The following is a 22,616-nucleotide window of genomic DNA, read 5'->3' as shown; positions in this document are numbered from 1 at the left end:
TGTTATTCATTATCTATATGGATCACATTATGAAGGAAAGTGGTATTAAACCTGATATCAAAATTGGAGATGTTAATGTCAGCTCTTTGCTTTATGCGGATGATGTTATACTTCTAAATAAATCCGCTGCAAGTCTGCAAGATTCTCTGACTAAATTGAATAGCTGTTGTAATAGATATGGTATGAAGGTCAGCAATAAAAAGACAGAGACAATGAAAATAGGCAGAATCATTGAAAATGTCAACTGTGTTGTGAATGGAGAACCTGTGGAACAAGTAAAACATTTCAGCTACTTGGGCACGATTTTTACTGAAGATTGTAAATTAAATATAGAAATAGACAACAGAATCAGCAAAGCTGGTATGGTAGGAAGTCAATTGAATAAATTCATATGGAATAAGAGAGAAATTAGCCGCAACACTAAATTAGCTGTATACAAGACAGTGTTCAAACCAGTTTTAACTTATGGATCTGAGAGCTGGGTCAGAAGTAAAACACTTGACCAAAGACTAGAGACCGCAGATATGAGAGTCCTGAGAAAGATTAGAGGCGTGAACAGATGGCATCAATGGCAATATCATATTAAAAATGAGGATATTAGGAAAGAACTTGACATTGTCAGCATCCAGGAATGCGTTAGCAGAGCTAATCTCAGGTGGTATGGTCACTTAAATAGAATGGGAGAGGAAAGATTAGCAAAACAAGTGTTCTCTGCCAGGTTGGCAGGAAAACGACCCAGAGGAAGACCAAGATATAGGTGGATTGATACGGTACAAAGTGCCTTAGACGATAGAAATATAAGATCTGATAATGTTGGAGTCTTGACAAGTAACAGACTGATTTGGAGGAAAATTGTAGATAGGAAGTTAGTAATGATGTAATTTTTTCATGTAGTACTGTCATATCCTGTACATCCCTTGAGGGTACATGGCAGGAATTTGATGATGATGATGAACTAAATCAACTATTTGTTGATGACATTGTTCTTTTAAGAAGGCCTTCAAAAAAGTAAAATCAAAGGATTAAATATAAACAAACAAAAATAATGTATAATAAATACACCACCAAAAAGCCAGTACAAATGGAACATCAGGAAATTGATATAGTAACCTCTCGTGTTTACCTAGGACAAAAGATCACAGTAGAGGGAGATTCTGAAGAAGAAATTATGTGTAGAATTCAACTTGGTTGGATAGTCTATGGAACACATGTGAAGCACTCAAAGGAAGCATTCCATTCCAATCTGCATTAGAAGAAAATTATTCGGCATTGTATACTTCAGGTCATAGCATATGGGAAGTGCAATGTGGACATCTGCTGCTAAAAAAATGACCAACAAATGGAGAATTATGCAGAGGAAAATGGATGGATCATTATTCAGCTTTACCATTCTAGATAGAAAGTGGAATACATAAGTCAGAGCTTAGACTAGAATGAGAGACATTATCACAGCCATTAAAAGATTCAAATTGCAATGAATAGGTCATATTGCTAGAAGTAATGCTGAAAAATGTACAAAGTTGTTATTAGAATGATATCCGTGATGGAAAGCGAACTACAGGAAGACCAAAGAGATAATGGGAGGATGAAATTAAAGAGATGGCTGGAACTCATTGCCATAAAAAACCTGAATATGGAACTGAATGGTAGACTTTGGGGTTTCCTTTATCCAGCAGTGGAACAGAAAATGCCTGATGATGAAGATTGGTATTATATGAAAGATCAACTCCTCTTGATTGCCATTGGCAAAAATTCATACAGGCGATTGTTTATTAGTGAAAGGTTTCTAGGACACAGGAACTGACTGTTATCTGTTATTCTAAAAAGAGGTGGAGTGAGAGCAATTGAACTTTAACTTGATAAATAATTTTGCCTTCTTAAGAATAAGTTGAATATGGGCAGATTTCCATGATGCAGGATAAACAGTGGTATGGGAGGAGAATATAACAAAAGCAGAAAACTGGAGTTGACTCTAGGAGCCCAAATCTTCAGAACAATTGCCGAAAATCCACAAAGGCATTAAAGGTGTGGATTTGGGATGGAAAGACATTACCAAAATCATTAATGAAAGGATTAGAAGAAAATTATGAATCTAGGGAGATTAGCTTTTTTATAAGGGCTAAATTTGAAGTAAAGTTTGTAAAAGCCTTTATATTTTCCTTCCCTTCCATGTCCTTGATGTTCTTTGACATGAATATTTGTTTGTTTGTCCAACGTCCACATCCTTAATATCAGAGCAAATCATGGATATGGAGAAAATAAAATACAAATCAGGATTAGCAGCACATTCAATGGAGACAAACATCAAGTATTATGGCAGCATACAAAAATGGCCTACATTGAGTAGTTTCTTCATTGGAGCTTTCAAATAGTTATTGAAAAAAAAAAACTCATCGGTGCAACTTGTTTCTTGTTGCATTGATGCATTTTTTTTTTTTTCCATTGTGATTTTCATTATATTTACATCAGATCTGATAATCTTTCTTTCATCATCTGCAAGTGGCAGGTTTCAATCAGAAACCTGACACTTGCAGATCTTGGATGTTCTTGGATGGGTAGCATTGATATATTGCTACCCATCATAATATAACACGAATGTCATGTTCCCATCATTCTTAGGCCTTATTTCAAATATTCCATGTACTCTTTCTGTTAATTTGCTTGTTGCTCAGTTTAATTCAGTTGTATTTTCATTTTAGTCTGTTGATCAAAATGTAACACGCTGACCCTGCATTGAAAGCGGGATAAATGCATAGAGGAAGAAGAAGACTGCTGATGAAGTGTATTATAATGTACAAGAAACTAGTAAAGATTTAAACTCAATAAAAAATTGGTCAACAAACATTTTCCATGTGGAATTTATCCTATCCTAATTTCTGCTCGCACGTAGTTGATAACATTTGGGGAGCACTAGAGACTACAAATAAATTTGAGTTAAAAAAATTCTTTACCTTATTTAATCAATAAATATCAAAAAGAAAAGATACTCAGTTGGTGCTCTGACATTGATATATTGGTAAACATATTGCACAAATGCCACCTTTGAGATAAAATCATTCTGTGTAATTGGGAAGAGTGACATTGATTAGTGATGGAGAAGGTGAAAATTAAGTTTCTATTAGTTAGGAAAATATGTAGTTTGGCAGAATGGAGATGGAAATAAACATTATTGAGGTTTAATCTTTAAGAAAAGCAGATTAAATAAGCTCCTCGATGAAGTTGTTAGCTGAGATGAAAATACTTTGTATAAGTTACCCACTCATTTTGGAAGGACTCCTCGTTTATATAGTTTGCCAGAAATTCATAAAGAAGGTCGTCCAATAAAACCTATTGTGAATTATATTGATTCTACCACATATAGAATTTGCTGTTTCTTTCATTTTTATTGACTGAGAAAGGAAATGAAATTTCAGAAATAGTTGATAACGTTGGGGGAGCACTAGAGTTTGAGTTAAAAAAAAAACATCTTGAAGACGGAACCCGAGCTTCCTGAACTCGTATACCCAATATCTCGGGAAGAGGTACAAATAGCCTTAAAACTTACCAAGAATGGCAAAGCTGCAGGAGTGGATGGTATACGCCCTGAATTCCTAAAACATCTTGGTCAACATGGCCAAACATGGCTGGCTGCCCTTTTCTCAGAAATCATGTCTGGTAAATTACCAAAGCTGTGGCGGGAAGCCAAAATAATTGCTGTGCCCAAACCAGGGAAAGATCCAAATGAAGTGAAAAACCTACGACCTATCTCCTTGCTTTGCACCACCTTTAAGCTGTTTGAAAGAATTCTCTTTAAAAGAATTTCACCATTCATCGAAAGAGCACTCCCTGCTGAACAAGCTAGCTTCAGGCCAGGAAGAAGTTGCTGTGACCTGGTCCTGACCCTGACAACTCAAATTGAAGCAGACTTCCAGAAGAAACTTAAATCTGGAGCCACTTTCATTGACCTAACATCTGCTTATGGCATTGTCTGAATCAGGGGCCTCCTTCTAAAACTAGGAAATATTATAAAGTGTAAAAAAACTCTGCAATTTTTTGAATCTATTCTCTCCAACAGAAAGATCCGGATCCATATTGGCGGAAAAAAGAGCAGGCCCAGATTCCTTCGCAATGATCTTCCCCTATACTTTTCAACATCTATGTGTATGATCTACCTCATACCAGATCAAGCAAGTATATGTATGCCGATGACCTAGCGATCTTACATCATCCACCTCCTTTACCAACCTAGAATCAACCTTGAATACAGACCTGAACATTGGAACACTGCACCCTGGAAGAGTACGTCAAGCAGTGGTACTTGAAGCCAAATCCAACGAAAACAGTGTCCTCAGTATTTCACCTGTACAATGCAGAGGCGAATCGACAACTCAACCTTTCCTTCTGTGGAAAAATGGTAGAACATGAGCCTCACCCAAAATACCTTGGAGTGAGCCTGGACAGAAGCCTAACCTATAAAAGACACATCATCAACCTCTCCAATAAAATTAAAACCAGAAATAACATAATTTCAAGGCTTGCTGGAACAACCTGGGGTTGTGGTGCAGAAGTCTTAAGGTCATATGCACTAGCCCTCGCATTCTATGCAGCAGAATATTGTGCCCCTGTCTGGGAAAGAAATGTACACACTAACATTGTAGACACCCAGCTGACCTCTACCATGCACACAATTAGTGGGACAGTGAGAAGCATCCCTCTCTCCTGGCTGCCTGTTCTATCTAACATTGCTCCACCACACATACGGAGAAGACAAGCCTTGATTAAGGAATTTAATAAAGCAATGAGCAACCCACTCCTACCCCTACACCAGATTCTCATAAACCCACCTAGTCTTCGCCTCAAATCTAGAAAGCCTCTCTGGTCCATGGACGAACTCTCTTCAGCTGCACTTCCATCAATATCTGACATATGGAGAGAATATTGGTCCAACAATCTCCCAACAAACGTCTTCCTCGTAGAAGATCCCTGTGCTCTGCAGCCTGGTTTTGATCTTCCTAGGAAGATTTGGTAATCCATAAACAGGATCAGAACTAGTCAGGGCAGATTTGGCTATCTTCTACATAAATAGGGGCTGTCAGATCACCCTTATTGTGATTATTCTCCCATGGCTCAGATGATTACTCATCGTGTACGAATGCCCAAGGCGCCAATTTCACGGTGGTGGCCTACAGGACATCCACAAGGTGACGGATGAGGCCTTGAATTGGCTTTCCAGCCTGGACCTTAACCTGTAGTTGGTATGATGGTGGCGGTGGTTATGGAGGAAACAGAAGATCACGGTCCCGTCTCACCACGAAGATGTTATTCTCGTAGTTACTCTCATAGTCCTCGTCATAGTATCAGCAGAACTCCTCATGTTAGAAGACGATGATGATACCGTGTGAAATGGGCCTCCTCTAATGGATCAAGTTTTCTCACACAAGACACAACTGCTCTCTACTTAAACCTCGGATACAGCTACTTTTATGTTGTGAAGTGTTGTGAGAACATACAGCCTTCTCATACTTGATGCAGCAGTACGATAATTGTCCCTGGCTTAATTATGACACGTTACTTTTGCTTTATATTTTTTTTTAAAAAAAGGAAAGACTTAGAAAGCTGGTTGTGCCTTTTATGTAATGAACTTTTATATGTTATCATCAAAATGATTTTCATCATTTGTTTCTGGAAATTGTGATTGTACTTTTCACTTACCAGTTTTCATGTAGCTATAAGCATAAATAAATAAATCATTCATCAAGAATTTCACACATTTTCTTGGAAAAAAAATAGGATATTGATATATTAAAAAGCCAGATATGTTAGTCAGTTTTGCCATTTTTTCTCTATTGACCAACATTCTGTTATCTGACACTATACGATGATCTCCCTCCTGCTGTGAAGATTTTTGAATTTGTTATACAATCAGGATATTTCAGCTAGAAAACAGAATCTATAAACAGACTGAAGGCAAATGCCACCTTTTGGCAGATGCCTTGTTCTCATCCATTCATCTGCAACCCTCTCTTTGGTTTTGTTATGTCAATGATGTTTTTGCTGTTTGACCTCATTCTGAAAATGAACTTTCCTCCTCTTTACATCAGATCAATAGCCTTCACCCATGCATTCAGTTAACTGTGGAAATAGAAAATATTACTAATTTATTATCCTTCTTACTCACACAGCCGCTAGTAATTTTGTCAAGCAGTGTTTATTGGAAACCTACTGGCAGATACATTCATCAGAAGTTTGCTCTTCACACCTCCCAAAATATAGGTTTTGTCAAACCATTAATTAATAGAATGCATGATGTGTTCTCCTATCCCTCAGGCTTACAAGAACTTTTCGCTATCAAAACATTAATGGAATGGTTATAACCCTCATCAAATCCAACAGATAATTGACTCCTATGTTCCAACATCTAAGGATTCTTTGACAGACAGTAGAGTTCTAAATCCTTATGTTTCTGAACCTGTTGGCAGAATTTTGAAGAAGTTTCACCTTAATTCTACATTTTCTTAACAAAATTTCTCATCTGTCACTATCTATAAAAGACAAACTGTTGCCTCTATCTTTAGTTGGTGTTTACCAGATCCTTTGTGAATGTAATTTGACATACTTTGGGGCATTCTGTGGAAAAAAATTATTTAACATCAGTACTGCATTGAATACGTGAAACCTCATAAGTCTAATCTGGCACATTGTAGTATTGACACTAAACAGTATCCTGCCAGTCTAGTTGGCTAAGGTGGTTAGCATATCCTCTCTCCAGCAAAAAGGCTGCGGGTTGGAATCTTACCATAGGCATGGATGTTTGTGATTGTGAAAGTACTAGTGGTGGTCAATATATGGCATTGGTGTAAATGATTCAGTTCTCTGTAGTTGGTGAATTGAGGGATAGACACATGGAGTTGTAGAGTGAGTTCCCTTCCTCGATGATTCTTTGGGCTCCTTGGAGGTGCCAAATAATAATAATAAATATAAACTCCTTTTCAAAGAAAGTTGTGAAGCCTTTTTACGTTGTCAAAACCTGAATTGGAGTGATTGTGACTCCCAAAATTTTGGGAGATTTTTGTCTTATGTAAATATAAAACATAGTTGATATTTATTATGAATATTAATTACTTGCTTTTTTATTTTTTATTAATTACTTGCATGTGGCAACCTTTTTTTTAAATTGGTGTGTACTGTTAATTTCAATACAAAATATTTGTACTTTCATTAAAGCTTATTTCTGTTATCATTTAACTTTTGTTTTATTATTGAGGTAAAAGATGAAGAAATGTTGAATTAAACCATGTTTGTCTTAACTCTGAAAAATGCATTGCAATCTGGAAGAAGTGGTGAGGGAAATAAACTTGGACTCAGCTGTCCCATCATTGTTTTTGGTGACTTCAAGCTTTTAATAAGCAAAGTGCTGGTATTTCACCTTTGAGAAAATCATTTACAGAAGTCAAAATTTGTTCTTTTCTCATCGAGATATCATCACCATATTTTGGCTTCTTCCTGTGTTTATTCACCTCTAGATAATTTCCTCCATTTCAGATGTTTGCTTGGTGGGATATATCCATGGCTATAAAAATAAAGGTGTAGACAGGATTTGGTTGCTGTTGGCTATCTGGATTTCACTGAAGTTTGGTTTTATTCCACATTGTGATCACCTAAATACCAATTCCATTGGCATCCTAATTAGGCCAAACTAATGTTTGGCCTAATTAGGACTATAAAAATGTGCGTTTTGTCTTAGCTATATCAATAGACCAATTTCTGAGGACTAGTCTTCAAAAAAACTTTTCAATTTGTATTATACAAAAATATTACAAATAAATAAATAAATATATATATATATATAGAAACTTTGCAAGAAGTTTTAATGAAAAAAAGCATAGTACACCTGAGTTTATCATGATATGTTGTGAGAAAAAAAAATTAAATTAAAAATGTTTCAAATTGTTCACTGTCTTTTTAAAACATTGCATTTTCAGAGAGACAAAGTTCAGCTATGCATCTTGTAATTTCAGAAGTTGGCATACTTTTATTATTTTTTATTACTTCCTGCTTTTATGTCACTAATATGTTTGAGTCATTTTTATGTAAAACTAGAATGGGTGGTGATAAACAGGTACTAATGTTAGGTGCAAATACTGTCTTTTTTTTAATCTTTTACTGTGTCACAAGTGCCACTGAAAACTCATTGATATATTTGACTTTACATACTCAAGACAAAATTTTGTTTTGCTGAATTTGTGCCACTATAGACAGTCTGATTTAAGAAATCAGAATTGAAAATATCTACAACTTTTCATACTGAAAGTTATTTGGATCTTTTCATTAAAATTGAAACATACATACTATTTGATTTTTAAGACCATGGATTTAATAAACATTTATACAAATCACCTACTAGAAACTAGTAGATGATTTGTATAAATGTTTATTAAATCCATGGTCTTAAAAATCAAATAGTATGTTTCAATCTACAACTTTTAATAAGAGATAATCCAGTATGCTGGCCTTGGTCGGCTGAGTGGCTAATGTACCCACTCTCTAACCAGAAGTCATAAGTGCAAATCCTGCTGTAGGCATAATGTTTGTGGACATCTTTAGTTTGAAGATCACTAAGTTGGTCACAGCACTACAACATTCTCCAAACCTAAACAAATTCAGCTGCATCACATTCCCAAAAATCTGGAAGACCATCATTGTTGAGACCTTCAAGAATATTCCCACCACATCCATAGAGGGTACCAGTTACAACTGAAATAACTGGCCTTTTGAAATCAGCCTGTGTTCCTGCTTGCATTCTTACTATTTCTTTGTGCTTGTGCTTTGTGACCAGGTGAAATATTGGTTTATAATTGAATTAGCCTAAATTATTTATTGTTTTTATTATAGTTATTATATTTAGATGTGTGTTTTTCCCATTAAACATTAATTTCCACACCAAGTGTGTAAGATCTTCAAGCTATCCAATAAGCATTGCCTATTGGAGAGCTTTGACTTGAAAGCATTCCATGTTTGGTCTCTAGAGTTTCTGGATTATGTAAAAAATAAAGTACAAAAAAGATAATTAACAAAAATGTTATAGTTAAATCAGTACCACCCATTGTACTGATATAACTATACATTTATAACCTTTACTGGATAGGTGATGGATTTAAAAAAAAATTGAAAACCAAATCATATATACAGGGTGTTCGGGATAAATTTGACATATTTATAATTAATTATATTTTTCCGTAAGTTACATGTATTAACACACACTTCTCTTCATTTAAAAGTTTGGACCCTTCTTCATTCATATACAAGATGTCAGAAAGGATGGATAGCTGGAACCCACCTGAATCATGGAAGAGAATAACTTGTATCATGATGATTCGTGCCCGCCATCAAAATAAGGATATTACGACTGCTGCCCAATGCTCCCTGAATACAGTAAAAACAATCGGGCATGAACTAGAGACTTGCAATGGTGACTACGAGGATGTAGCAAGAAGAAAGATCCCTAGCAGACGATCTGATTGCGTTCGTACAGCAGAATTCCTCGCAAATCTGCAGGAACAGGTGTTGAAGAACCCTGGCATTGGAATTCGGGCTTTGTTCGTGGAGTTGCTAACTGTAGTCAAGCCCTGGATAACAAGGGTAGCCAATGGTAGGCCGTATGTATGGCAGCAGGATTCGGCCCCTTGCCACACCTCTGGGAAAAGTCAAAAATGGTTGTCTGAAAATTTCTACGCCTTCACCAGTCCAAATGTTTGGCCTCCAAACTCCCCAGACCTTAACCCCATGGATTATTTTGTATGGGGCGCAGTTGAAAAAGACACCAATCGCACTTCCAGTAATACAAAAGCCCAGTTAATGGATAAAATTAAAACAGTTTTTGCGGCCCTTCCCAGGGAGACTGTAGCATCAGCTTGTTCGAGGTTCCGAAGCAGAATTGAAGCTGTGATCGATGCTAATGGTGGTTCTTTTGAGTAAATCTTGTTGATAGTATTGTAATTAACTCTGCCTGTAATGTTTTTTGTCAATTCATTAAATTTAATAGATACAAAGAAGATTTTCTTTTTCCTTACGAAACTGTCAAATTTATCCCGAACACCCTGTATATTCTTGTGTATATATAAACTTTGAAACAGCAAAACTAGGATGGAATATCTTAGTTTTGCTGTTTAAAAGGAATTGTTGACAAAAGCCAGATTCTGATAGTATTCATGAAAATGTTTCTGAAGTTTTCATTTAATGTTCTGATTTTTCCTAGCAGATTTAGTAAAAATATTTATTATTCATCTATATATTTATTGTATTAAAGCTTTATGTAAATGAACATTATTTCTTGTGTTTTGGATGATGCACATCTTATGAATGCTAAGATAACTCCTCATATAATGTCAAGATCTTAATTATTTAGTTTTCCTCATAATGATTTATAATGTGCATTTTAAAGGATACCCTTTTAGCTATTTACATGCATCTGTTTATAATTCACTTTAGGCCTTGGCTTGGAGGCCTGTAATTTCTTGGTAGCAAAACTGAGCTGTGGAACAATTTAAGATTTTTATAAATTATGTAAAATTTTTTTGTACATCCTTTCAAATAAACAAGTAGTATTTCAACTTGTTTATTTGAAAACAAGTTGAAATACTTGTGGACACAGTTTTCTCTAAATTATATTTTCTGATTAACCATTTTTTTAATTTTCTAAGACTGATGAGTGCTGTATCTGTCATTTCATATTTTTAAGCGATGTTTAAAACTAATTAGACTAATAGTTTTTGTTTTTATCCTAACTCTGTTATCTGTTAAATCAAGTGCTAAATGTTATGGATTCATTTGAGGTGATGTGAGAGTTAATACATAGTAATTAAAGATATATATATATATATATATATATATATATATATATATCTTTATCTATTTGCTTGTGTATAAGTAGTTTTACATTCTAGTCTTGTAAATAAACACTTAATATCGATTTCTTTTGATTCAGGATGAGTCAAAATGTTCTCATGGTCATTCTTTTTATAGCAGTAGTAATTCATGAATTTGATAATGAAACATGCCAAAATATGAATGTGTTTCTTTAAAGGAGTTAAGTTGTCCATGTTATGCTAACTAGTTCATTAAATATATAAAGAAATATTATGTACTTATAACATTCATTTATAAGTAACTTATAATTCCATCTATAGCTCTGCAAATCTACCACTGTTTTCAAGATATGACTAATTTCGAGAGTACTAAATTTAATAAAGCATATAATATTAGTAACAGTTTATCCTTAAGAGATGATATACATTTAAACTAGCACTTAATATATAAGAAAGAGCACAAGTTTTTCATGAGGACTAGCATTCTATCTGAGGTGTATATTTTAATATTTAATTTTTAAATGTCATCTGTGAGATATTTTTGATATAATGATCCTGTTGACTGTTAGGATCCGGATGTGGAAATTGTTCATTGTATTAATTCTTGTATGTGGAAATTTTCCCATTGGCAGGAATGAAGTGAGTAAGATGTGTTAGTCTTCATAATCCTATTTTTGAATTATTGTGTATGTTGCATCAAAAGTGAACAGGCATTTGATGCATGGAAATCTTATTTTGCCATCTTATTTATATGCTGAATCATCTTAAATCTACTTCTTAATCTTATTTATGCATTTATTTTTTTATTCCAAAATATTTGATTTTTTCACAAAGCTTTTTGAATATTTTTTTAAAATGTTTACTTTTGAGAAGACCAATCTTGTAAAACAGAAGATGCTCTTTTAGACTTTAAAAACACTGAACAAAGGCAAAATATGGTCTCCCACTGGGAATTGTCTATCAATTAGTGCAATGTTGAGCATCTCATGGGAAAAGTTGGTGCAGGTTTCTTTTGCTTTTAAAATTTTTGTCTCTAAATTCATAACCATCTTGAAGGTAGATGAATTTCATAATCTTAATGTGAGACAGCAGCCACCTTGCATGTGGAACTTCATTCCACTCTGGATGGCTTGAAATGGGCTGATGGCATCATGTATTGTTGGTACTGATGTCAGCATGTATCATCTTTTTCATGACCCCTTGCAAAATTTTAGCCACATGCGACGCGCAGTTCTCGTGTGGCAAACATTTAAAATGACTGTTTGTGCTGCAACCGTATTTTTTCATAAAAATGGAGAAAATGAGCAGTAATAAAAACATTTATTTTAAGAAGTGGATGGCCGCACAGATCAAAGCCGAGTTAGATGCAGTTCATGGGGATTCTGCACCATCATTAAAGACTATTTATTTTTGGATAAATGAGTTTAAATGTGGTTGTAAGTCCATTGAAGATGAAGCGCTCTCTGGATGCCCGACTGAGGTCACTACAAAGGAAATGATTGACAAAATCCATGGCATCATTATGGAAGACCAACAAGTGAAGGTGCATGAGATTTCTCAGATTGTAGGCATCTCAACTGAATGGGTGTATAATATCCTGCACAAAAAATTGCACATGAGAAAGCTGGGTTTTATGATTAACTGTCAATCAAAAATGCATGCAAAAAGACATTTCCACACAGCGTTTAGTGATGTTTAATCACAATTCGCAAGATTTTTTGCTTTGATTTGTGACTATAGAGAAAATTTGGATCCACAGCTACACACCTGAGTCCAAGCAATAGTCAAAACAGTGGATAATGCACAGCGAAAGAGCAATAAAAGCGAAGACTGCTTTGTCAGCTGGGAAGGTGATGGCCACTGTTTCTTGGGATTCCCAAGGAATTATCATGATAGACTATTGGGAAAAGGGTAAGGCAATAACAGGAGTATTATACATCATTGTTGGACCATTTAAAAGAAGAACTGAAGAAAAAATTGTCAAGAGTGGCTCACAAAAATTGCTCTTTCATCAAGACAATACACCATCCCACACGTCGAGCATTGCAATGGCAAAATTGCACGAATTGAGGTTCGAATTGGTTCCACATCCATCATATTCTCCGGACTTAGACCCCCGTGACTTCTTCTTGTTCCCAAACTTAAAAAAATTGGCTCGGTGGGAAAAAATTTTCTTAGAATGAGGATGTCATCAAGGCAGTTTTGACTGTTTTGCACAATTTGACATATCTTACTTTTTAGATGGGATGAAAAAATTTGGAAACTTTCTGGACCAAATGTGTAGACCTCTATGGAGACTATATTGAGAAATAAAGGTGATTTTTTCGAAACAAATGTGCTTAACTTATTTTTTTACCAAAACTTTTCAAACAAGCCCTGTACTGTAGATTTAAATCTTTGTGTAAAAGGAATTCACCTTACAAAAATAAAACAAAAAACTTACTATCAAAAAACAGTATAAACATCAGTTATTATTCAAGTGGTCATGCGCTGATGTAGTCAGTTCTTGACCGCACAACGAAAGGCGTTCGAATCTAGTTGCTGACTAGAGGAATTTTTTTAAGCCTTTACTCGACCGGTTCCAGAGTTAGTTGATCTCTGGCACAGGCTAGCGGGTTTTTTCCTCCTGGAAACTCGGGTTTTTTGTTCCGTAAATTCAAGAAAATTGGCTGTCAAATCCACACTATTTTCAAACATTAAATATATTGTGTTAGGGACCACCAGATGGTGGCACTTACTAGCCGCCTTCTTCACTGCGTGCCAATTGGTGATAGCCTTGGGCCAGCTATCTCTGATTGGCTACCAGTGGAGATTGAACTGCCCACTCAGTCTCCAAAAGTTAGATAGGGCTTGAAAACGGCCTCACCTACTCTATACGGGAACAAAAAGGCATTAGCTGATTTTTTTTTTTTTTTTTTTTTTTTGATATGTGTATTTCTTCCATGTAATCGTTTTCTTGAGCAGCTCTTGCTTAATAAGATTTCACCACTACGTCTTATTTTTCTAATTCTAGGGATACATTCCGATATTACATTTTTATTTATTTTTTTAAAATGCTTCCCATGGACTCCCATGCCAGTTTCCATCTGTCAACTGGCATGGGACAAAAGCTTGTGTTCTCCTTAGTTGATCATAAATTCCTTCTTCATAGTTCAACATTGTAACCTTTTCTGAATGGATGATCCATTCAGAAATGGTTACAATGAAGGAACTTGCAGTCAAAGACCATTATACCTGATTACTAACTGGTTGCTGTAATCGGGTCCTTTTTGACCTAGAGTTCCTTCTACCACATGCTGCTTTTATGAAGCTGAACTTATTGAGCAGCAGTTAAATATATTTGGCTTCATTCTTCTCATGAGATTTCACCACTACTCAGTGTTCAGATTATTAGTCACCCATGATGATTACTCATTTAGTGCCCATCAGGTTGATTTGGAAATGCATTTCACCTCACACCAGCTCTCATAAAACTCATTGCTGCATGGAAACTGTTACTAATATTGTGATCATAGCTTTCTACACTAACTGGATTTAAATCATTAGCAGTATCTCCCACCATTCTATCCTCTCTATCCTTCTTAAAACATTGTACCCTTTCACACTCAGTAGCTGTTAGTATATCTGCCTCCAAGATTTGAATCTTACTAATGTCTGCAATCTGAGACCACAATGTATTCATCAAGGCAACAAACTGAACTCCCTTGTTTCTGACACTTTCTTCTCGTGATCATGTTTCACTGACTGTAGGTCTCATATCAATAAATAATGTCTCTCTACTTCTGATATGAAATGCATTCAGGTGCAAGCTCTCCCTCTTACATAAATCAATTCTTCCCTCAAATTTTCTCCAAAAATCCAAAAACTCAACCATTCCTGTTTTCATAGGTTGTTTACCTGTCTCACAATTCTCTTCTTTTTTTAATGTGTATCTGTGATCATATAGAAATCTGCACACCGAATTTTTTGCGATCATAGATGCCCAAGTTTGTCCATAGTTTACCCTTCTTAATTTAGTAGTATCGTATCTTGGTAACAGACTAATGATTTTCACGTTATCACTCTTCATTCTTGTTCCAGCAGTCCTTTCATATCCTTTAAAAATGTATATATACAGTGGGTGATCGGTTAATGAACAAATCGGAAAATGAACACTTTCGCAAAAGATTTTTATGTTCGGATAATGAACATCCTCACAGAACAAACACAAGAAGAAGCAACACTGTGTGTAAGATTTGTAGAACTGTATTGTACTGCCATCTATGAACGATTTCTGGAACAAGACTTTGATAGTTGTATACGTAACCTTTTTCTGTGCTAGTTGATTTCTGTTCTCTGAATTTTTGTAAGTGCTTTTGTTTTTGTAAACTTTTTATTTAAAAAAAAAAACTGATAATATTATGGGGCCTAAAAAGAGTGGAATGTCAAGGACTGTGCTCACCATAGAAACCGAGCAAGAGAAAATAGCCAAGGTGGGCAGAAGATGTCTGATGTTGCTAGGCAGTATGGCTTGAACAGGTCTACAGTAGACACAATCTTAGCTAAGAAAGATATAATCAAGAAGACTCGAGCAGCTAAAGGAGTAACGAAAATCATATCTGAGAAACAAAGATGTGCCATCCATGAAAAAATGGAGAGATTGCTTTTAGTTTGGATAAAAGAAGGGGAAATGAAAAGAGATGTAACTAGTATGACTATCATTCAAGAGAAGGCTAGAGAAATTTTTGAAGAACTGAAGAAACAAACTCCACATTTGTCACATGAGGAGATAGAATTCAAGGCTACCACTGGATGGTTTGCAAAGTTTAGAAGGAGATCTGGCATTAAACATATGGTAATGCATGGTGAGTCTGCTAGTGCAGATAAAGAAGCTGAGAAGTTCTGTTTCAAATTTCAAGAATTCATTAAAAAAGAAGGATATTGTCCACAGCAAATTTTCAATTGTGATGAAACTGGTTTATTTTGGAAGTGCATGCCGAACCGTACCTACATCACGAAAAATGAGAAAAATATTCCTGGGCATAAACCCATGAAAGACTGATCGACGTTACTTTTGGGAGCTGATGTTAGTGGTGATATGAAGCTTAAACCGCTTCTTGTCTATCACTCTGAGAATCCTAGAGCATTCAACAATAATTCCATAATTAAAGAAAGACTGCCAGTGATGTGGAGATCGAATGAAAGGGCATGGGTCACGCAGGTTCTTTTCAAAGAATGACTGTTTAAAGTTTGTGCCCCAAGCATCAAGGATTACCTTCAGACCAATGAATTGCCATTGAAAGCATTGTTGCTATTGGACAATGCACCAGGACACCCAAAAGACCTTGAAGATAATTTGTTGGAAGACTTTCCCTGGCTGACAGTTCAGTTTCTGCCTCCAAATACCAGTCCGTTGATTCAGCCAATCGATCAGGAGGTTATTGCGGGTTTCAAGAAATTGTACACTCGTGTACTGTTTCATCATTGTTTTGAAGCATGCCAGTTCTCCTCAACGATGACATTAAAAACGTTTTGGAAAGAAAAATTTGATATTCTTGAAGCCATCTGGCTCATTCAAAAGGCGTGGTTAGAAGTCACTCAACGACAGTTGAAATCTGCTTAGTGAAAGCTGTGTCCATCCTGCATTCAGGGAGATGGAGATGATGTCCCTGAAATTATGGATGAAATTGTGACAACTGCTAGAGATCTGGAATTGGAGGTGAATGAAGATGACATTGAAGAGCTCATAATGGAACATGAAAATGATCTGATGACAGAACTCCTAGAACTCTTGAATGAAGAACATCAAGAAACTCAGCGAGATGCGTTTTCTTCTGAAAAAGAGCAAGACAAAAGAGGACCAATGCCGACATCTACTATTAAAGATCTTTTGAAGAAGTGGGAGGATGTCAGAACAACGGTCTGAGAATGGTACCCAAACCAGGTTGAGGTCAATAGGCATGGGATTTCTACAACGACAATGCTATTAATCACTTCCGAAAAATCCCGAAGAAGAGAGAAAAGCATTTGACATTGGACAGATTCTTTAATGCCCCACAAATGGGAAAAAAACATGACTGATGAAAATGCAAGACTCTATGTATGTATGTATGCATTATTATTATAAATAAATGTAGTAAGAAATTATATAATTTTTTTATTTATTGTTTTGGGCCTCCAGAACGAATTAATCAAATTTCCATAAAAATCTATGGTAAATCACTGATCGGTTAACGAACAATTCCGGTAGTGAACATTGTCTTTGAATGGATTATGTTCGTTAACCGATCATCCTCTGTACTTTTTTTTTTTTCTTGTATCACATATCTTAAGTTTTCTTTAGGTATTTAAAACAGTTAATGTCAAAATGACATACATTCAGACCTTTGTTGTAATGTTTAGTATTTGTAAATAAATAGAAATTATAATTCTTTTCTTTTCAAACATAAACTGCTTTTTTGTTCTGAAGGTGACCTGGTAGATGCTAAAACACCAGACCACTTAGGTTCTGTACAGCATGAAAGTGAATGGAAATTGTACCAAGAAGGAATTCGTGAAAGTGGTGTTACAAAATATACTAAATGGTTAGATATTAGAGGAAATCATGGTAAGTTAAATAATAATAAAAAAACCTAAATAATAATTTAAAAATTAGTTTATCGATGGTATTTAGGCATGAAATGCCCAACTTTTTGCTTAAATGATATATGGTTAATCTTTCATCACTTATGTAGTAGGGAGATGGTAAGATGTATGGAGTAGAGTACCTTCCCATGATGAGTCCTTGGAGGTGTCACATTAATAATAATAATAATATATAGTTATGTGGTGGGCAATAAAAATTGTAATTTTAAATCTTCATATATTATCACCTACATAGTTTTAAAATATTATGTTAGAAATTATAATATGCCTCTCTTTCAGAATGACCTTAACTGCATTTCTGTAAGTGGTCAAGAACCTGCCCTGAAGTTGGGTTCAAACCATTTCATTGTTCATTCCCACAGGCTATGGTAAACAGTCTTGAACCTTTCAAAGAACTAGAAAATTTCAAGACAGTTAAAATGTGCTCTGTATCTTTTGGTTTACACCTAGAGAAGTTTTTATAAACAGTGGGTGAGAAGTATCAAATTTGAATCATGGTTCTCCATTATATACAGTCACCAGAAAAATGTATGCTTTATTATCATTTTTAAAGTCATCGACTATTAGTTTGTAAAAAATCTGTTTGCCCACTGTCAAACACTTTATGATATGATGGTTTTACAATGTGTTTAGAGAGAGATGCAGATCATCCTTGCAGCTCCAGTGTTTGAACTCTGCATCACAAGAAAAACATTTTCTGACGAATCCTGAAGATATTAAATTATCATTAAGATACTACATGATCCTGTGATATTTGTTGCTAAAGTAGAGTTCATGGATAAAAAAAAATTCCATGTATTATATTCAGCATCATCATTGCTCATGAATCCATGCTTGTTTTCACCATTCTTTGCCATTTTTCTGTCCGTTGCCAATTGACTCAAATCCTACAAACTCTTTTCACACTACTTTCACATTATCTATCCACTCTCACCTTGGCTGTCCTCTTTTGTGTATACTATACATTGTACCAAGCATCGAAGTTTTAATCTTTCTACTGTTATCCATTCTGCAGTTGTGTTCAAAAAAACTTTAGTTTCCTTTAAATTATTTTCTGCACTTAGCTATACAGTTCTTCGTTTTGTTACCTTTTTTTTTTGTACCCATCCAGTTCATAGAATGTCTCTGTAACATGTTCTTTTGAAAGCCGATCTCAGTCCTTGACCATTACCATATCTCACAAAGATGCACAGTGCTTGTGAATATGCATCTTTCCATCAGTCTCAGCTTTATGTAAAGGCTCACTGATTTACTTTTCCATATCTTGTCTAAATCATATGTCATGTTGCTCCCTAGTTATGTGAAGTTCCTAACCTCTTTTGTCATTGTCCTTTTTTTTTTCGTCCCCTCTTTACCAGTGTTCATTATCAACCCATATCTCTTTCCTTCTTCACTTCAGTACTGTTCTTTGTAGTTATATTTATCTTCTTCAACAATGACTGTCATATGCAAATTTTAAATAGTTTATTTTCAACTTTGAATTGAAATTCCTCTTATATTATTCTCTATAACATCCATTGTTCTTTCCAAAAGCATAATAAAGATGCTTGGGGATCCTTCCTCTTGTTGTCCGGAACCATCTTTCTATTTCCCAACAGTTTCTCACAGGAGCCTCTGCATTGTCATTGATGTTTTGCAAGAGACATTGGGTTCCTGTCCACTCCATAAGATTAGAGTACAGCCCATGCCACTTTGGATTTGTACTGTTGAATACTTTCTGAAAGTCAACAGAACAGGTGTATAAATATTTTTACATAGAGCTTTCTCCACAATTAATCTTAACATTCATATTTGGTGCACATTATTTCTGTATCTTCTAAATTGTGCTTGTTCATCTTCCAGATTTCTTTCATTACTTTTTCTTATTCTTTCTGTTAATATAAATACTTTTCCTACATGACTTGTTAGAGCAATTATTCTGTAGTTTTTGCAATCCATTTGTTTTTATTTTTTGTGAATGGGTATTAGGATTGATCTTGTTCATTCTTTTAGTGTTTTGCATTTGTCCCATGCCATGTTACACAACTGGCACAGTTCATCTGTGATAACTTTGCCACCATCTTCCATGTTTCAACATATCTCCAGTGATGGCATCATTCCCAGGGCTTTTATGGTTTTCAGATGTTTTACTGCCTATACAACCTTATCCCTCCAGTATATCTGTTTCTTTCCTCTGTGGTTGGCAGTGATATTTTCCCCCTCTATTCATCACTTAACTTCTTTTGGACCTCATCTCCCTGTATGTTATATATCTCTGAGTAGTATCTAGTCTATCATTCTTAATTTTTTTTTTTTTTCATTTTTTTTATGGTTCTATTCTTTGGACTCCATTTCTTGTTGATGTTTCTGATCATCTTTGTCTCTTCTGCCTTTACATCATTGCATTTTGCTCTGTGCAGCTCTTTCATTTCCACAGAGATTTCTCTGCTAATCTTTAATGTTTTTTTCCTTGAATTATCTTTGTCTCCTGTGAAATCCACCTCTTCTTGGGCTTTACTGTCTCTGGGATTATTTGTTTCACTATTATATTCACTAGGCATAAAATCGTTCATTGCTATTTATATCATATCTCTCAGTGGCAAAGAACTTTAAAGTTTCGAGTCAGTATCCTCTCTGCACTCTTTGCTTCAAGCTAAAGGAGGCATTACATAATTTGGCATTACATAAGCATAAATTTCCTTTGGCACTATGGGAAAGTAGCGGGTCATAGAGTGGAAAGAAAAAAATGTTAGTCTTCTACTTAATGTTGGTAGGCTCAATAGCATATCATGTCCAAGTAACTTGGCTTCATCAAAATCTAATGGTCTCATTAATATATACAAATAGTCTGTTATTTGTACATATTCTAAAGCTGGTTCTTCTGTTTTTTGGGTTGAAAAATTCAGAAAACCCATTTTTCATAAATATTATTTCTGGAAATTTTCCATGTTACTCCTCTAAAATTGATATTTATGGCTATTTTGCATATTTTCTTAAGGAGTACCTCTTGTATTATTTTATTGGCTTTTTTTACTCTATTTAAGATTTTAATGATGTTTTAAAGACATAAATAAATGGAAAATATGGAAGGAATAATTTTGTACATACCTTTGTAGAATAATCAAAGTTATATTCTTTTGGAGCAGCATCAGGAGTATAGCAATCAAAATTATGTAAATTAGATAGAAATATATGGGAAATCAAAGATATGCGAATTATTATTATTATTATATGGACACCTCCATGGAGTCTGATGACTTATCACAGGGAGACCCAATCTATCCATACAATTGAAAGGCTTCTTGATCAAGTGTTGCATAATCCCACTACCATACACTCTGCCAAGTCATGTCTGGGACGGGGTAGAAGTTGAAGCCAGAATATGGCAAAGAGACTGGTCACTCTTTGTATGGGTATCATCTTTAAGACTCTCCTTTCACTGCATGTTTCTAATCTATCCTTTCATTAATTAATAATTAAACATACAACTATGATAGTATCACTGCAATAAAAACAAACCTCCTTCAAAAACCAATTTCAGTGGGAAAGACTAAACTTCATCAACATCTGTGGTATAAATGATGCACACCATCACTTACAGACATCTAGACTGGACATCCTTCTCTTTACAGAATGTCAAATTTTAGAATTCTTTGGAGGCCAAACATGGCATTCAATACTTTTAGGCTTTCGGACCTCCTCTGGCATAAGGTTTTCTCATATCAGAGAAGATCTGAGAAACATTCAGACTTTCCACCTTCCTCTTTCTGAAGCCTGACTCTGCAATCCAGCTATCCAAATAATCTTCCTGGACGATCTCAGTGTCCACAACTCCAACTGGCTTCCTGTTTCCCACACAACTGACTAAGATGGACGAGAGATTTTTTGAAAGTGACCTAATGCAGATAGTATGGTTGTCATCTTGTATTCCTGATAATCATCGACATCTCCAGCTGACTGACCAAGTGGAATGAGATATAGAAGTATTTGTTATAAGCAATGACATAACACATTGTACATCTACAATCCTAAATTTCTGATAACTATTTCATCCCTCTCTCTCTCATATCCTCCCTTTCTACCCCGATAACTTATCACAATCTTGGGTAAGTTTCCTCTCATAGAACACCTTCCATCCAGCCACTCCCAACTTTGTGCTCTTTTGGCATTACAAAGATACCAAGTAGGATGACCTCCAGAATTTCTTTTCCATAGTTAGACTAATGCATCTGTTCTACTGATCTGAATGCCTGCTCTAAGCAAGTCGCAAATTATTCACACTGGCAATGAAGTGGAATGATCTTCATTTCACCAAAATTCACATCCACTTTTCGAGCTTTGGTTCAGCAGTGTACCCACGTGGTTGAAAGAGGAAAAAACTCAGCTTACTTCAGATGGCTTGTGTCAAGAACACTTGATTCTTACTTATTCTGTGCTAAAGCATGCGATAAATGCAAAACAGCTACCAATAAATCCAAACTGACTTTGGAAGGGCCAATAGCAGAGTAGGGACAGGAGCTAACTCCCCTTGTCCAAATGGAAGCCATGCTTTCTGTAACTTCAATGACATTGATTGTCAGACTGCATTAGATCACTCTCTCCTTGGATTGACATTTACCTCCAGCCTCTCATGGTATAAACACATGACAAACTGGACCAAAAACCTATTCACAGATAGTGACAACAAAGACTGGATACAATGTTTGCTTACCTGCATTCTACCTCTCTCATCTAGATGGCATCACTGTTAGAGCAGCTAAAGATAAGTAAAGCTGACCTCTTGGCATTTCTCTTCAACCCTTGCATAGATCTCCAAATTGAATAATACCCTACTATACCAGAAACTGAACACCATATGTCCCTATGGTTTTTCAGCAAAAGGCATTGGATAAATGCTAAATAACTTAGATGCAAAAAAAGTCTTACACTGTCAATGACATTCTCTCCAGTTGTACTCAAACATTGTGTTCCAGAGTTAATATCTGTTCTGCATTATCTATATAACTTTCTCTATGGATAATTTCTCCCTGAAAAGTGAGATAGTATTCTTCCATCAAACTCTAATCCTTTTGTCCTCAATAATGGTCAACAGTCAACTTCCGCACTACCTAAAGACCTAGTAGTTAATTGGTGACCACTAGTATGGATTTCACTAAGCTTAATCCATCA

At 35.3% G+C, this 22,616-nt stretch overlaps 1 protein-coding gene across 3 annotated transcripts in view; it reads left to right on the top strand.

Annotated features, from left to right (window-relative positions):
• LOC150101723 (transmembrane protein 62-like) overlaps positions 1-22,616 on the top strand; it is a 280,792-nt gene that overhangs the window by 24,666 nt on the left and 233,510 nt on the right. For all 3 annotated transcript variants that reach the window (XM_090400377.1, XM_090400376.1, XM_090400378.1), the window contains exon 3: positions 17,293-17,430. In XM_090400377.1, the coding sequence (XP_090256503.1) occupies positions 17,293-17,430 (138 nt within the window). The remainder of the gene's footprint in view (positions 1-17,292; positions 17,431-22,616) is intronic.

The sequence above is a fragment of the Typopeltis vanoorti genome, chromosome 11 (genome assembly GCF_054136105.1).
Source record: "Typopeltis vanoorti isolate ZY-2024b chromosome 11, IOZ_Tvanoo_1.0, whole genome shotgun sequence".
In the NCBI taxonomy this organism is placed as follows: Eukaryota; Metazoa; Arthropoda; class Arachnida; order Uropygi; family Thelyphonidae; genus Typopeltis; species Typopeltis vanoorti.
The sequence above is the reverse complement of the archived record's forward strand: the minus strand, read 5'-3'. Positions and strand labels throughout refer to the sequence as shown.